At 35.2% G+C, this 18272-nt stretch overlaps 1 protein-coding gene across 4 annotated transcripts in view; it reads right to left on the reverse strand.

Annotated features, from left to right (window-relative positions):
• FAM120A (family with sequence similarity 120A) overlaps window positions 1-18272 on the reverse strand; it is a 152856-nt gene that overhangs the window by 63828 nt on the left and 70756 nt on the right. For all 4 annotated transcript variants that reach the window (XM_027836863.1, XM_027836861.1, XM_027836862.1 and 1 more), the window contains 4 exons: window positions 14883-14980; window positions 14330-14613; window positions 4674-4761; window positions 1526-1750 (listed from right to left, as the gene is read on the reverse strand). In XM_027836863.1, coding sequence (XP_027692664.1) covers window positions 1526-1750; window positions 4674-4761; window positions 14330-14613; window positions 14883-14980 — 695 coding nt within the window. The remainder of the gene's footprint in view (window positions 1-1525; window positions 1751-4673; window positions 4762-14329; window positions 14614-14882; window positions 14981-18272) is intronic.

The raw sequence follows: 18272 nt of genomic DNA on the forward strand, positions 1-18272 counted from the left end.
TTTAAAATAATTATGAAAATGAGTATTAGTGAAATGCAGATGCATACAATATTGTACGGTTTTCTTTTGGATTTTAACAGTTATACATAAATAGAGTAGTATATCCATCAATGTGTAGATTTGATCATTCTGATACAAACAGGTGATTTCAAAGAACTTGACATCTGGAAGAACACAGAGGGGAGAGTCTGTAGTGTCTAAAGAAGTTGGCTGGATCTCTAAATGGATTAAAAACCCCTTTCCTATAACGATCATTTTCCACTTATCCACTTCAACTTCTGTTCAAGTTCAAAAGCTTTTCCATTCCCCAAATATGATAAACTAAAAGTGATGCTGTACACATACATCTTAATCCAATAATGCAGTATAATCAGAAGCAGTTACAATTAAAGGAATAAATAGAAGGACCTGGATAAACAGTAATAGATTGAACACTCCTGATTTCTTCTAATTTATAAAACTAAGCAGGACTGGGGCTAATCAGTTAATACTCCCTACCAAAATAAATCCATCTCAAAAGTTCTATGGAATTTAGTGTTTGTGTGTATGGTTTTTTTCTATACCAATCGAGTGCTGTCTACAAATTTCAAATGAAATTACATTTAGACAGAAAAGAAACTTTTGACTGAGATGTACTCCCTGCACAAATAAAAGCAGCGCTTCTATGGAACAATTTTTAAAAAATACATGTTAAGTAACAAACTGATTGATCAGAAGAATTTCATTTTTTCTATACTGTAAGGTAAAGCCTATGACTATCGCATAAAGAAAATTAACTTGGAAATTGGTATAAAAATTAATTGCACATAAAGCTTAGAATGGAAAAAGAAAATAGATTTCCTAAACCTATCCCAATATAACATATATGTAGGTATACACTTAGAAAGATACTTAAAAAATTAAAGTACATTTCTATGAAAAAGATCCTTGTATATTAACTAATTGTATGCACATTCAGCAATTAACATCCTACATTACATTTTTTATATTTAATCATTACAAAATTGTCTTCAATTAGATGAACATGTCAAAATACAGAACACATTAAGCCATTCAAAAGGCAGACATTAAGTTGTACATATTAGAGATTGTATCTAAAATTAGAATAAAACCTGAAATTTAAATATATAGAGAAAAACTTTTTAATGTAAAATCAAAATGGAAAAATAAAGAATCCAAAAATAATTTAAGTGATATGGTGCTATTTAAGTAGAAGAAAATTTGAAAACAGATTTAAGTTAAATTGAAGAAAAAACAATTCTGATATCTATAATGAAGTAACCATTTCTACAACAAGTCAATAGACTATCTTAGTGCATTCAAAGGGGTTAAATAGGGAAAAGATTTTGTACAATTTGATATATTCCACTCCTGCTTCAGAGAAAATGAAATTTGTGGTATAGTGAAATTATGTTCAGAATACACTTTGTAAAGGCACAGAGTAACACTTCATTTAAAAAAAAAAAAAAAAAGGAGAGATTACCATCTATAAACCCAGTAATACTAGTGACATCTTAGATAATACCTTTGTAAGAATATGAAAGATGTAGGGATACATTAACCCCTTCTTGTGCCTGTGCTCTGCTACTCTCAATACTTCTGGTGCAACAGGAGGTAATGGAGGTGTGGTAATATCCATGTGGTTCCTGGTGGGCATTGACAAAAGGCAGGGGATTTGTGCAGTGTTGGCTTGGTTCCCTTTCCCTTCAGCTATCTGGCTTCCTGAAGAGGCAGTAGAAGAACCTTCTGCCTATAACAGAGAAAAGGAAAAATCGATTTAACATCACACCATTTACACTAGCAGGTAATTTAAAAATTATCAAGTTCAATCAACTCATCTTATAGATGAGTGAAGAGAGAGTCAGAAGTGATGTGACTGTCTGCTGTCACAAAGTGAGACAATGGAAGAGAGCCAGGGTGGGAATCCAGGTGCCAATGCAACGCTCTTTCTGCAGTGAGCTCCTTCTCTTAGTGACCTCTGAAATGTCTTGATGTGGAGACAATCAATGGGGTTTGCAAAGAAGAAAATTATGGTATACGGAAATGGATCTCTAGTTAAAAATTTGGGGGGGAAATGTGGAATTATAATGTGAGGGCATGTATAGTCTTGTGAAACACAGACACAGACACACACACAACCCAGGGTAAAGCATACCATTAGATTCTGTGCAATTCTAATAAGCTTGCAAAACATAAGTAGAACATTATGAACTTAATTTCATCTTTTTAAAACAAAGGCTAAAAAGATAAGTCAAAACTAATACTGAACAACTTATCTGTGTTGTTTGTGACTTACTTGTACAATTTAATTGAATGTCTCTATTTTATAGCTACTATATGCAAGGTATTTAGAATACAAAGATGAAAAGCAAAATCATCTCTGACCTCTAGGTGTTTCCATTTTACTATGAAGAGGACATGTACAGAGATGAGTAAAGTAGAGAGCACTATGAACTAGGAGGAGAAAGAGGAGGCTGCCTTCAATAGGTAGTGGCACTTGAGCTAAGGCCTGGAACTCATCATTTTAAGGTCGAGGGTGAGGGAAGAATTAAAAATGGGAAACAGTCTGTGTAAAGGCAAAGATAAAAGAAATGGAATGTCATGAATGAGTAACAGCAAGATGGCTAATTTGGCTGCAATATAAAGAGCATGAAGAAGATTAATGTGAAATTAGGCTGGAAAGGTAGTTAGTGCCAGATTATAATGTGAAGGGCTTTAAATGGAGGGTTGGGGAGTTTGTGCTTTATCTTACAGGTAATTGGGAGTTACTAATGGTTATAGAGCAGGAGAGTTATATGATCAGACCTGTGCTTTAGGAAGATTATTCTGGCACATTCATGGAGGATGTAATGGAAAGGGTTTGAAAAAAGAAGCAGGGAGACCAATTACAAAGCTATTTTAATAATCCAGGTGAGAAGGGATGAGGGCCTAAAATGAGGTGGTGACCAAGTGAGCAGCAAAAAGGGAACAGATGTAAGGTCTTATGGAGGCAGAATTAATCAGAGTTGGCAACTTATGGGACAGTGAACCAGAGAAAAAAAATCAAAGATGACTCACGAGGTTGTAGACCTGGGTCTCTGGGAAAAAAAAGATGGTAACCTTAACAATAAAAGGAAAATTTGGAGGTGGGAAAGGTTCAGGAAGGGAAAGATAATGAGTTCTGTTTTGCACATGTTGAGTTTCATAGTCCTATAAGATTATCCAGGTGGAAATATGCAGCAGCCAGTTAGTTGGTGATGAATGATAAACTCAGAAGAATAACAAGATTATTTGTATTTAAAATGGGAGACTATCCTACTGCCATTAAGGGTAATGCAAAAGTAAAATATTAAATGTTAAAATGTTTTGGAAAGTACAATTTTTAAGTACAAGGTAAGAAGCAACTATTTCATACATGTTTGTATTCTTCTTCAAATCACAGGATTAGAAGTGAGGTGCTAAATTGAGTGACTTGTAGAAGATCATGAATATCCTAAGTAGCAGAACCAGTATTTGTATTCTGGTCTTCAGACTCCAAATGCATTGCTCTACAACTGTGCCATCTCTGTAATCTACTTATTTCAAACTTTCTTTTTTGTTTTGCATTTTAAAATTTCGATGTGAAAGTAAATAGGCACTGTTCTGGCAAATACTGTGGTTTAGCCCATAGTCAGGAGTAAAGTCAAGCAGAACTCAGTTGATGAAGTATACCTAATTTTAAGTTACCTTATGTTTGCATGCCACTATGGTAGGATCTGGAGAAGATGCAAAGTTCAGACAAGATTTGATCTTTGATCTTGTGTAGCTTTTAGCTTACTAGTGGGAAAAGATACAAATGCAGATAATCACAATATACTTCATTTTAAATACATTACAATATTGTGAAATAAGGTGCTAGGTGAGATCCAAAGGAAAGGAGCCATTAGCTACTGGGTCAGGAAAGCTTCTTGTACAAGATATTTTAGTTGCACTTTTAAAGAATGGCTAAGATGTTCAAGAAGTAAAAAGGGGAAGAGCCAGTTATGGCATTCCAGGCACAGGGAACAATCTGAGTCAAGGTGGAAGGTACGTGGTAAATGTAAGAGTACCCCAATCTGGCTGGAATGTGGAGAGTAACAATATGAAATAACTGTTGAAAAAGTAGGGTGGCAATAGGGAGCCACTGAAGAGCAAAGGTTCAAAGAGTAGCTCTTAAGAGAAAACAGAGTCTAGCAATAAGAAAATTAAATTTGGAAACTAAGGCCCAGTGGAATTAAATACTTTACCCAAGGTTACACATGCAGTACAAGTGGCACAGCCAGGATCTGAACCTCTGATTCCAAATCCAATAGTCTTATTCATAACATTAAAATTTCAGCACAGGTAATGAAACATTCTTCTGGCAGTGATATAAAAGATACACTCAAAGGGGAAAAGAAGAGATGTGGGTGACAATGAGGGCTAGTACTAGAGTCAAGTAAAGGACAAAGAAAGGAGGGTGGAGGGGTACAAGATACTGCAGAAGGCACTCTGATGGACTTGGTAACTGACTGGAATACGAAAAGTAAGAAGTCAGAAGAGATAATAAAAATCCCCTGAGTTTTAGGATTACTATGGGAAAGTTCACCTGTTAAACTAATTACAAATATACATTCATATGCTTTGAAAGTTTAAGAACTTTTATATTTAAAGGAAAAAAAATCTACATATGCTACCTTTGTTTGGTCTCCTGGATCTCCACGTGCTTGAGTTTCTGACTGGTTTCCTGTCTTTTCCCAGCCAACTTTGTTCCCACTGACATGGCTGAATACAAAAGGAAGATTACAGGTCAAATCTCTTTATAACAAAGAGTTTATTATAGCAAAAATCTCACATGATTTCACCTATGAATCCATAGTAACAGCACCTTGCTGTTTTAAGAAAAGAGTAGATAATAACTCAGTAAAATTAATGTAAAAACTACCAACATCACATATTTGCTGCTAGACTTAAAAGGGAATACCGAACATTTATAATTTTTAATTCAATAAATATTTATTAAGTACCTATAAATGACTGGTGTTGTGCTAATAGCTGTGCAGAATAGCAAATATGGTTTCTGTTCTCACTATGCCATCAAGATACAATTATGAAGCATTTAATAAAAAACAAAAGGGACTAAGTGATTAAGTGCTAAAAGATAACGAATGCTGTGGGAATTCAAAGAAGGGGCAGTGATGTGGGCTGGAGCTACATGTGCAACTATAGAGGAAAAGAAGCCTCAGGTATGTCTTCTAGGAAGGCCAACATAAGCAGAAAAAAAAAAGCAGGAAGACATTTAAAGTGGGTAGAACAACAAAGAGCTTAGAGAAAAAACACCTGTTTGCAGAAAGGCGCCTCTCCTCTCAGTTTACTGCTCACTTGGTTGTCATGAAACAGGAGTAACTCCTTGGCTACAAAGCACTCCCAACACACTTGAGCAATTTTTCTTTGTCACAGTTGGAAAAGGAAAGGAAGCAGGCAGAAGTGGGAGTAGAGTATGTGGGGTGAAAGGGAGAGAGAAGGAGAAAAGAGGAAGGGAGACAAAGAGAACTAAAATTTGAGATGGATATTAATGAAGAATTCATAAAGTCTACTTTTACATTTGTTAAAAATTTTGTTGAAATATAGTAACCTAGTGTTTGAGAAAGCTCTGAGTACAAGAACCCACCATTTGATAAAAATTGCTAGGAAAACTGGAAAGCAGTATGGCAGAAACTAGGCATAGACCAACACTTTACTCCATATACCAAGATAAGGTCAAAATGGGGACGTAATTTAGACATAAAGGGGGATATCATAAGCAAATCAGGGGAGCACAGAAAAAAAGTACCTGTTGTATTTACAGATAGGGATGAGTGTATGACCAACTAAGAGATAGAGGATCACAAATCATAAAATGCATGATTGACTACATGAATTTTTACAAGTTTTTGCACAAATAAAACCATTATAACCAAAATTAGAAAGAAAACAAGAAACTGGAAAAAATATTTTATAGCAAGTTTCTTTGATAAACATCACATTTCTCAAATATTACAGAAAACTGAGCCAAATTTATTAAAATAAGAGCCATTCCCCAATTGATAAATGGTCAAAGGATATGAACAGGCAGTTTTTGGGAGAAGCAATCAAAGTAATCAAGTCAAATAAAAAAAAAAACCTGCTCTAAATCACTATTAGAGAAATAGGAATTAAAACAACTCAGGCATCCCCTCACAGTCATAAGAATGGCTAAGATGATATGAAAAAGAAAATGACAAATACTGGAGGGGATGTAGGAAAATAGGTACACTAATGCACTGGTAGTAGAGTTGTAAACTGGTCCATTCTGGAAAACAATTTAGAACTATACCCAAAGGGCTATTAAAATGAACATACCTTGATTAGCAATACCACTATTAGGTGTGCATCCCAAACAGTCCAAAGAAAAGGGGAAAGAATCTACATATACAGAAATAATTATAACAGCAGCTCTTTTTGTGGGGGGTAATGAACTGGTAACTGAGGGGATGCCTATCAATTGAGGAATGGCTGAACAAGTTGTGTTACGGGAATAAGATGGAACATTATTGTGCTATAAGAAAAGATGAAGGGGTTGGTTTCAGAAAAACCTGGGAAGACTTATATGAACCGATACAAAGTAAAGTGAGCAAAATCAAGTGAACAATGCACACAGCAAAAGCAATATTGTAACAATAATCAATCGTGAAAAACTTAGCAATGCTGATCAATATAGTGATCTATAACAATTCCAAAAGTCTCATGATGAAAAATTCTATCCCATCTCCAGATAGAGAACTGGTGAACTCTTGAGTGCAGACTGAAGCTTGTTTTTTTCCTTGCCCTCCTCCAATGGCTAATATGGTAATATGTTTTGCATTAATTTACATGTATGATTGGTATTATGGTTTTTGCCTTTTCAATTGGGTGAGGAGAGAGTAAATAGAGGGAAAGAAATTAAAACTGAAAATAAACATAAAAAAACTTTTTTAAAGAAAAATTTTCAGCAAGAAAATAAAATTAGACACAGTAGTTTGGCAAAAAGACTTATAGTACTGTAGGAGTTTCTTTTCTAAGATGTGTTCCTTCAAAAACGACAAGAATTTAAAAAAGGAAACAAATCTAAGAAAAATGAGTATGAGAAGAATGTGTAATAGCTTCTGTCGACCTAAGCATAGTACACAAAATATGTAAAGTGCAAAATAACATAGGTAAGCAGACATCAGAATTGATCTTTAATGGTAATTCATAAATATTAAAAAAAGTAAAAACTCTTTCCACTAAAAAATGCTCTATTTTGAAAACAAGCAAAAATATTATTTTCATTTCCCTAAACTTGGCCTAGTAACATAGCAGAAAGCTTTCATTTGAAACCCTGCAACATGGTATAGTGGAAAGAACAGTGCAGTGGGAAGCTGGGAGAGGTGGATTTGCTTTTGCCTAGGATCATACAGTAGAGTTAGGAGCGACCTCAGGGACCTGCTCAGTCATTACTAACATAACAAGCTGCATTCAATAAGTCACTCAAACCGTGGTACACATGTAAAATGCAGGGATAAAACTAGGTCAACTATGGGCCCATTTAGTTGTTTGTTTGTTTTTTTTAATTTGTATTGCTTTTTGTTTTTACACCACCTTTATTTCCCTGCATAGCTTTCCCTCCTCCCATAACTAGCCATTTTTAAAATTAATTAATTTTCCCCCAGTTACGTGTAAAAACAACTTTTAACATTTGTTTACAAAACTTTGAGTTCCAAATTCTCTTCCTTACTCTCCCCCTCCACTCCCCAACATGGAGAAGGCAAGAAGTTCAATTTAGGTCATACGTGTGTATGTATATGCAAAACATATCTATAATAGTCTTGATGTTGTGAAAGAAAACATAGACTAGGAAAAAAAACTCAAGAAAAATGAAGAAAGTAAAAAAAAAGTATGCTTCAGTCTGGATTCAAATATCATCAGTTCTTTCTCTGGAGATAGATAGCGTTTTTCATCCTAAGTCCTTCAGAGTTGTCTTGTATCATTGTATCAGCTAAATCATTCACAGCTGATCATCTTACAATATTGTTGTTACTTTGTACACAGTGCGTCTCACTTTGCATTAGCCCATGAAAGTCTTTCCAGGTTTTTCTGAGAGCATCCTGCTCATCATTTCCTATAGTACAATAGTATTCCATCGTAACCATATACCACAACTTGTTTAGCCATTCCCCAATGATGGGCATCCCCTCAATTTCCAATTCTTTGCCACCAGAAAAGAGGTGCTACAAATATTTTTTGTACATATAGGTCTTTTTCCTTTTTTTTTTAATCCCTTTTGAGATCCAGATCTAGTAGTTCATTCCTTTTAACAAAGGATAAAAATGAAAGAGGGAAGAAAAAAAAAAAAGGGGGTTTCACTAAACCAAGTCTGACAGCACATGCTACATTCTTAAACCAAGGGAGGTTAAGTATGCTTTCTTCTCTCTCTTCTCTAGTTCCAAGACTGACTTATATAAATACACGACATTCACTTGTTTTGTTTTGTCTTCTGTTGTTATTCTTTTCATTTACATGCTTGTAGTCATTGTGAACTGTGGAGTACCCTTCAAAGTGTACTAGAAAGTAGTGAGAAAATACGGAACTTTTATTTATACTTTTTTACCTAAAATAATAAAAAGATGGTGACTTATCTAATAGATAGAATGATATTAGCACCTTTTCTACATTCATGTGTCAGATCGTTAAGCCATACAGGTTATGTGAGGGTTTATTCTTGGGGACTAAGTGCAGGAGTTTCACATCAGGGAGTTGATAGTGGCATCCCACTTTTGTATGTTTGCTTTCAGTATACTGCAACATATTAATGGATTATTACATTATCTTCTTTTAACTGAACTAACTCAAAAAAATGGACAAATGACTCAGAAAGATTTCTGCCAAGAAACTCCAGACTCTCTGAAGACAATATAACATGAGCACCATTAGACTTATGCCTCAAGAGGGTTGCTGATAAGAAGCTCCCACACACACAAAAAATACTTTTAACAACACTTTCTTGAAAGCAAAATATTGGAAACAAAGCAGATGTCCATTGATTGGAAAAAGGTTAAAAAAATGTGGAACATGCATGTAAAGGAATATTACTATGATGTAAGAAATGATTAATGATAAATACTGAGAATGATGAAGAATGAAGTAAGTAAAGTCAAGTAAACAATAAATACAATGACTACAAGAATGTAAAAGGAAAGAGCAATCACAAAACAATCAAAAGTGAATAGTGTAAAATTACAAAGAACATACATAGTCCCCAAGGCAGGAGGGGCCACAGGTCTGAACACTATGTATTTTCAGACTTTTGGTCTTGATGTTTTTTCCCCCCTCTTCTTATTCTTTTTCTTCAAAAAATATTACTTGTTATGTAAGAGGAATGAGAAAGAAAAAATACTGGGAGAAATTCTGGTGATGTTAAAAAGATATTCATAAAATTTATTTTAAAAGCATATTAAACCCCATAGCAAAAATCATTAGCATTTAATAATTCAACAAGAGGTTTTTGTACTATTATTAAAATTTTAATTATTTCAATATTAGATCCTTTTTATTTCTATTATTTTTTAATGTATATAGTCATGCTGTATTACATATTTATAATTTATAAGTAAACAAATACTGGGTGTATATGCCTGAACATTTTCAGAGATGGGATGGAAAGGCAAGGCAAGGCAAGAAACATTTATTAAGCCCTTAGTATATGTTAAGCACTCTACTAAGTGCTGGGGACACAAATACAAAGCAGAGGTGAGGGGGTGGGGGTGGGGAAGGACAGGTTCCCTCAAAGAGCTTACATCATAATGATGAAATACAACGCACAAAAGGGACCCAAAAAGAGAGGTGGAAGAAGATAGATGAGAAGGAAAGCACCCTCTGCAGAAGTATGATATTTAAATCTGGATCCTTCACTCAAACGGAGATACAAGGAGGCACTCATCAATAGGAGAAAGGGGCCAGCATGAAGGCTAGATGTCCAGTCAGACAGTCCATAAATATTTATTAAGCACCTACTAAATGCCAGGAATAGTGCTAAGTGCTAGGGATATACAGAAGGGTAAAAGGCAGTCCCTAACCTCAAAGAATCCACAAAATGATGGTACAGACAACATGTAAACATCTATGTTCAGCCAAGCTACACACAAAATAAATTAGAAATAATCAACAGAGAGAAGGCACTAGAATTAGGAGGTATTAGGAAAGGCTTCCTGTAGAAGGTGGGATTTTAGTTGGGACCTGAAGGAATTCAGGGAGGCCAAAAGGAAGAAATGAGGAGGGAAAGGATTACAGGTATAGGGAGACTCAGTAAAAATTTCTCTAAAAACAAATACACTCACTATTTTACAAAAAACTGCTGGGAAAACTGGAAAACAGTATGATAGAAACTAAACACAGACTAACCTCTTACACCATATACCAAGATAAGGTCAAAATGTAGACATAAAGAGTGACACCATAAGCAAATAAGGAGAGCAAGGAATAGTTTACTTGTCAGATCTATGGAGAAGGGAAGAATTTTTATGACCAAAAAAAAGATAGAGAACATTATGAAATGTAAAATGAATTTTGATTACATTAAACTAAGAGGGTTTTGCACAAACAAAACCAATGCGACCAAGATTAGAAGGAAAGCAGAAAGCTGGGAAACAATTTTTACAGCAAGTGTCTCTGATAAAGGTTTCATTTCTCAAATATAGAGAGAACTGAGTCTCTATAAGACAATTTATAAGACTACAAGTCATTCCCCAACTGATAAATGGTCAAAGGATATAAACAGGCAGTTTTCAGATGAAAAAAATCAAAGCTATCTATAGTCATATAAAAATGTTCTACATCACTATTAATTAGAGAAATGTAAATTAAAACATCTCTGAGGGACCACCTCACATCTATCAGATTGGCTAACATGACAGAAAAATCAAATGAAAAATGTCAAAGAAGATGTGGGAAAATTGGAACACTAATGCATTGCTGATGGAGCTGTGAACTGATCCAACTATTCTGGAGAGCAATTTGGAACTATGCCCAAAAGCAATTAAACTGTGCATACCCTTTGACCCAGCAATACCATTACTAGGTCTGTATTCCAAAGAGATCATAAAAAGATAAAAGGACCCACATGTACAAAAATATTTATAGCAGTTCTTTTTGTGGTGGCAAAGAATTAGAAACTGAGGGGAAGCCCATCAACTGGGGAATGGCTGAACAAGCAGTGGTATACGAATGTAATGGAATACTACTGTGCTTTAAGAAATGATTAGTAGACAAATTTCAGAAAAACCTGGAAAGACTTAAATGAACTTATGCTGAGTGAAGTGAGAAGAACCAGGAGAACATTGTACACGGTAAAAAGCAACATTGTGAGATGATGTATGATAGACCGAACTCTTCTCAGCAATACAATGATCCAAGATAATTCCAAAAGATTCATGGTGGAAAATGCTATCCACATCTAGAGAAGGAACTATGGAGTCTGAATGTAGATAGAAGTATATTATTTTCACTTTTTTTTTTTTTGCTTTTTCTTTCTCGTGGTTTTTTTCCTTTTGTTCTGATTCTTCTTTCACAACATGACTAATGTGGAAATATATTTAACATGATTGTACATGTATAGCCTATATCTGACTGCCTGTTGTCTTGGGGAGGGGGAAGGAGATGGAGAGAGGAACAAAAATTTAGAACTCAAAATCTTATAAAAGTGAATGTTGGGGGCAGCCAGGTGGCGCAGTGGACAGAGCACTGGCCTTGGAGTCAGGAGGACCTGAGTTTCAAATCCGGCCTCAGACACCTAACATGCACTAGCTGTGTGACTCTGGGAAAGTCACTTAACCCCAACTGCCTCACCAAAAAAAAATTAATTAATTGATCGATTAATTAGATGAATAAATAAATAAATAAATCGTGGCTGTTGAAAGCTATCTTCACATGTAAATGGAAAAAATAAAATACTATTAAGTGGAAGGAAAAAAAACCACAAAGGCGAATCTTCTGTTTAGCATTTTACAATCAGGTTCACCAACCTTTCTAGCCTTAATACATTACTCTATTCATGCACTCATCAGTTTAGTCAAACTGGTCTGCTTCCTGTCCTTCATAAGTAACATACCTTCTCTTGGCGCCTTTGTTCGAACTATCCCCCTACACCTAGTATGTACTTTTCCTCTCAGAATTCCTATTTCACTTTAAAACTTATATCAAATGCCATATACCATGTTAGTTCTTTCCTGATCAAACCAAGTTACTCTTCCAAAACTTACTTTATGTTTATTTCATAGATACTTAGGTGTGCACATGTTATCTTATTCTGTAGAATGTAAGCTCCTCGAGGGTAACGACTAATTAATTTCTATCTGTTTTATTAACACCTAGCACAAAGCCTGTCACAAAGTAGGCACTTAATAAATTCTTTCTTACAGCACAGCACACATTCATATACCACCATTTGTAAAGCTATTTCCCACTCACTGTTCACCTACTTTATGTTCAGCCCTTTGTCACAACAGAAAAAGCTCTGAACATTTTAGTCTATGTGGGATCCTTCCTTCTGTGGGCAAACTCCTACCACCTCAGGGATAAAAAGCTAGAGACCTCTATTTTCATGAAATACTTTCCTAGCAACTACACACCAAAATAACTAAATAAAAGATAACAGCTAACTTGTCAGTACTCTAATACTCTTTCACTATAAAAGAACAACTGACATGCTTTGTGGACCCCCCAAAAAAAGGATTGGAACAATACACAAAATAAAAATCTGAGCAAATTACAAAATAGTTCTTAAATGGCCAGAAAGCTCAGAGTCAATAGTGTTAATATGGTACTGAGAAATGCTAAAGCCATCTTACAGTGCAGTAAGAGTCCAGGATTGGGGAGGGAACAATCCCACTTTATTTTACTCTGGTTAGACCACACCTGGAATATCATATTCAGCTTTAGGTATCACACTTTAAGAAATACACTAATAAGCTGAAGAGCATCCAGGATGAATGAACGAAAAAACATTTATAAAGCAGTTATTACTTACTAAGCTCTAGAGATACAAATAAAAAAAGCAGAGACAGTTCCTTAAGGAACTTACATTCTAAAGTGGGGAAACAATATACTCAGGGATATGGTCGCCAGGAGTGGCATTTTGGTCTGGGAGTGTGATAGGGTCACATCCCATCCAAAAATAATGATATGGGTTCATTCATGGTTCCAGAACTGGATGGGACGGAAAGAAAAAGGAGGAGGAAGGGGTACACACTTGGCAAAGCGGCAGTTAGTGAAGAAGTTACTGGAGAGATGGATGCATGGAACCAAATATAGGAAAACATAGCTAGGGTTTTCCTAAAATAATGTAGTATTTCCAGTAAAGGCAATCATCAATTGGAAGAGTGGGGTCAAAAGATGGAAGGTTCCTCCAAGGGGCATGATCTCTAGGAAAGGCCTCACATTCTTGTCATATAAGTATTAGCTGAATGAAACAGGAATTTTCTTTCTAGAGGACATTTAAGGAGGGCATGACAGCTGTCTTTAATAACAGTTAATTCAACTTGATAACTATTTATTAAGTAACTACTATGTGCCAGACATTGTGCCAATCCTACAAATATTTGAAAGTGGGGAAACAATATGCTCTTATGGAAGCTGAGTCAAATTTATAAGACCACAAGTCATATAGAAAAAAGAATTTGCCTTATTCTGCTTGCCTTAGAGGGCAATACCAAAAGTAATGGGGGGAAGCTGTCAATGAGACACATTTAAGTTTGATATAACAAAAAAGTGGCATTCCCTAGAAGGACGAAGGACCAGGCAAAGAAATCTTCAAAAATGCCTGTATGATCATTTTTAAGGACAAGTTGTAGAGGGGATTTTTGTTCAGTTATGAGTTGGACAGGCCTTCTAACTCTGACCTCCTGTGATTCTACATTTGTGTCCCTCCATAGCCTGACAGAATCTGGGCTCCAACTCTCCATAATTAGAGTCCATCTTCCTGTAGTCATAATCCAATACTCACTGAAATAGTTTCCTTTAGGAAGCACTAGTCAAAATCATGTTATGCCCAAATACAGAACGTCAAGAACTGATTTTATAAATAGTATGGATTAATTGTTCCATTCCACGCCCATAGATTCAGTGTTCATTTATCAAACATATATCATCATATCAAACATATATTATTAATCTTTGTAATTAGATCTTTAATCAAAAACACTATGTCCAATAGCTGGGAAATTTTGGATACAAATGCTTCCAGTTGGTTTAAGCGAATTTAAAGGGATCACATACCTAAATGACACAAGGGTGAAAAGTCACCATTTAACTCATTACTTACTTTGTAGCTCCTCCATTGCCTTCATCATTATCAGATGATGATGATGTTGAAGAGGGAGGAAAATAGGCTGAATCCACATGGTTAGGGCTGCCACTCTGAGCTGGATTTATTGGAGAGGATCGCTCATACAATGGAGTATGTTTTCCTTCATGAGGAATGTTACTATAGTTGTTCTGCTCAGACAAATTTTTTCCACTTGTTTCCAAGGTGATAGCCGGCTCAGAGAGGCTATATGGGTATGGACCCTGACCTGGAGCACCACCTGGGCTAGACATCTGCTGGGCCTAGAACAAAATGGTCTCTTTTAAATATAGGTAATAAAAAAAAGAAATAAATGGATGCTGTCAGATTCCAGTAAGTAACAGATTGTTTTATCCTGTGAAAGAATTTTTAGTTGATTTTCAACACTACATAAATGATAGTCTATTCTTTCCCAAATATGCAGTTTAAGAAGACTTTGAGAAATCATTTCTGCACATATTCGAATCTCAACATATACATACTCCTAAGAACTGGCAAGAGAAGTCGTTAACAGAATTAAAAGCATACTTACAACAGGTTTTGCTTGTATAGAGGTCTGTGGAATGTTAAGCATCTGAGGGGGAACATACGGTGGCACTATCCCAGGCATTCCAAACTGATTTGGTCTGGCTGTTTCATCAGAGGGAGAAGAAAAGAATAAAACAAAAGTGAATAGAAGCACATTTTCCCACAGAACCTACTTCAGAAATGCTAACAGCTAGCACACTTACCCATTTGTCATTTGCCTACTTGTGACATGTCTCATGTCATCACCGTTAGGCTTTTTTCCCACAAACACAGAACTGTTTAGAAAACTATTTAACAACAAAAGCTGAAAAATCTTAATTTTATTGAAAAGCTCAATAAATTTCTACATTGAACTATGTAAAAGTCTGGGGAGTATTTTGTTTTTCAACAACACTGCAAGAGTTATTTTGTCCATTTCTCTTCCTTAAAATTTAACCTTTTACCTCTTTAACTTTTTTTATTTCATTCTATCTCTGTTCTCTGCTCCTTTTGATACCTAAAGTATTTCTCAACAAAACTAGTCTTTATACACTAGATTTCAAATGGCTAAAAGGAAGAACAAAAAAACTTTCCCAAAAGTCCTGCAAAAGGCCGTTAGAATAAGTAATTTTTAAAAATTTCAACTTCAACTGAAATTGGGTTCTTAACTATCTAGCAAGCATTTAAACTACACTGTAAAATTATTTGGCAGCTGCTATACAAAGTTTTCCATTGTAAAGCAAAAGCATTCTACCTTGTTCAAAATCTAGTATGTTCTGCATAAATAAGCTAAAACACTAAGGACCTTGCTCTTTTCTTGAAAATTAATTTACAAATTAACTAGTGCTTAAGTTGTCACTTATTCCTTACTGTTTTTATGATAACTGGCAAAGATAAAAAAATCTAAGCCCAGGAGAAAGCCATATGAAGAATGGCTCAACGGGGATCAAGATAAATGAAGACAAACAAAGGCAAGATGTCTGTAGAGAAAATACAACGTAATGTCAGACCAGGTAAAACAAAATCAGGAATTTCAGCTGATAGATACAGGCAGCAACTCAACTTGGAAAAGTCAAGGAAAAGCTCAACACTACAGAAGTCATTCCTGCTAATGTCAACAACAAATTCCACCATTCTTTGTGCAAACTAGGACTTAGGTTCATGTAGAAAACTGATGGCATTATAAAAATGGAAATAAAATGTAATTTATGCTAAAGCAATTATTGCACATTTCTCACATAGACTAGACAGCCATTCTGTTTATCTAATGTTATATGCTATAATTTTAAATTCAAAAATATTACAAATTTACGGAATGAATTAAAGTCAGTCATAAAAATAAGTTTCAGTTCTCTGCTTTATACTATCAGCCAGCATTTCTCAAGCCTTTAACTCTACAAACCATACTGGTAGCAGAATACGAATAACTTCCTCCACTTGACTGCTTACTTCAATACTTCATGAATCTGTCATTCCACTGGTGTGGCTACTCCCTCTACCAACAAAGATCAAAAACTCTATAACTTAGAAGAGATTCTTCAAGAACTGCTGTGGTAAAACAATCCATGACACTGTGGCCAGCCTGGTCGTGAACCACTCGGAAGTGAGTCAGGCCGACCTCTAGATAACAGATCTACTCCGCAACCAGGTGGAGTTAGGGTTAGGGTCAACCTTTTGCAGCTTAGCTTAGCAGAGCTGAGTAATCCAGAGCTTGGACCACATAGATGATGGTCTTGGTAAATCCTATTTGACCATGAGGCCACAATGACATCCTTTTGCTAATGTCAAAACAAATGAACAAAGAAACCAACACAAACTCTCTATAATTTGCTTTAATAATGGTACTTCTTTTGAAAAAAACTTGAGGGATATCATAATGAAATTATTAATTTATGTTAAAAGAAAAAGTAAATTATTAATGTAAATATTATTAGATACTAGCCAGTATATCATCTAGAGTACCTAAAAAAATTGTGAACCACTTTGAATATCACTGCACTGGTTTGAAGTTTCAAAATTATAGAGAAACTTAGAAAAACACTCCAACCCTTAAATGTTTTCATATTTTATAAGCTATAAAACTAAAATTCATTTTAAATTTGCCAGACACTAGTTTCTGCTACTTAACTGGCAAAGCTATTTAAAAAATAATAATGAAGAAAAGAAGGGAAGAAAAGAAGAATCTATTATCAAGATAAATTAAAACAGTAGGTTGCATAATCCTGGTTACATGGCAAGCAAATGGCTAAGCCAAGACAAACTTTTAAAAGCTATTACTGGGTCTTTATCTTTTATTCAATACATTATATTTCAATCATAACTCTAAGAGTAGGGGCTAGAGGTGAGATACAGGTCTTCAAACAGAAAGGCACCCAAATTTAAGGAAAAACTAAAACCACAGAAAGATCATGATGTTGTACCACTGAGATATCTCTTTAACTGAAGGCAAATAGATGCCATGATTTTGTAATACAGCTCTTTGAATCTAGGACATGAAATAGTTCTTTAAAACAAATCTTAGCCAAAATGTTGGAATCAGCATGGTTAAGTAAGTAAATTCTGACTTTGCCACTTACTACCTGAAGGGCCATGGGCAAGTCACCTAACTGCTCTGGGCCTCAATTCTTCATTTATAAAATGAGAAAAAAAAGGTTTGAACTAGAAGACTGCAAAGGTCCCTTCTAGCTCTAAATCTCTGATTCCATGAATCCTAGTGAAAAGAGATATATAGCAGATAGAGGGCTAGCCCTGGAGTCAAGCCAATAAGACATGAGTTCAATCTGCCTCTCACAGTATGTGCCTGGTACATATTACATGATATAACTAGTATTAGTACTTATGAACAAGACACTTAACCTCTTGATGCTCTCAAACAACTCTGGGACCAAAAGACACAGATGAGTTGCCTGTCCTTTGGTGGAGAAAGTCTTTGCTCTGGGAAGTCCACAGTAATAAAACTATAGGTTGGGGGTCTGAAGTGGAGATATGAATCCTAGGATGACAGAATTTAGCAATAGAAGCTACGTTAAAAATAATCTATTCTATAAACTATTGCCAAAAGCTCTCTGACAGATGAATGAATTGAAGGCCCACCATGGTAAAGTGATTTTGGCTAGGCCATGTAAGTAGTCAGCCAGTGTCAGAATTGGGACAGGAACCCAGGTCAATTGACTCCCATTACAAAGTTCTTTTTGCTTATACTACAGCTGCTTAGTTCTGCTATATCTAGAAGGTTTATACATTTAGTTTTGTGGGATTACACAAGGAAAAGATATTATGAACTATCACCCTTACAATTCTATTTAGAAGCCGTTTGAGCCACCCTTCCCCTTCTGAATGATATGAGAACTAGGCTCATTAATGATGATTACCATTAATTAACATTAAACTGAAGATGAACATCTTTGATACACTC

Source organism: Vombatus ursinus, unplaced genomic scaffold (genome assembly GCF_900497805.2).
Source record: "Vombatus ursinus unplaced genomic scaffold, bare-nosed wombat genome assembly UNPS02014820.1, whole genome shotgun sequence".
NCBI classification, from domain to species: Eukaryota; Metazoa; Chordata; class Mammalia; order Diprotodontia; family Vombatidae; genus Vombatus; species Vombatus ursinus.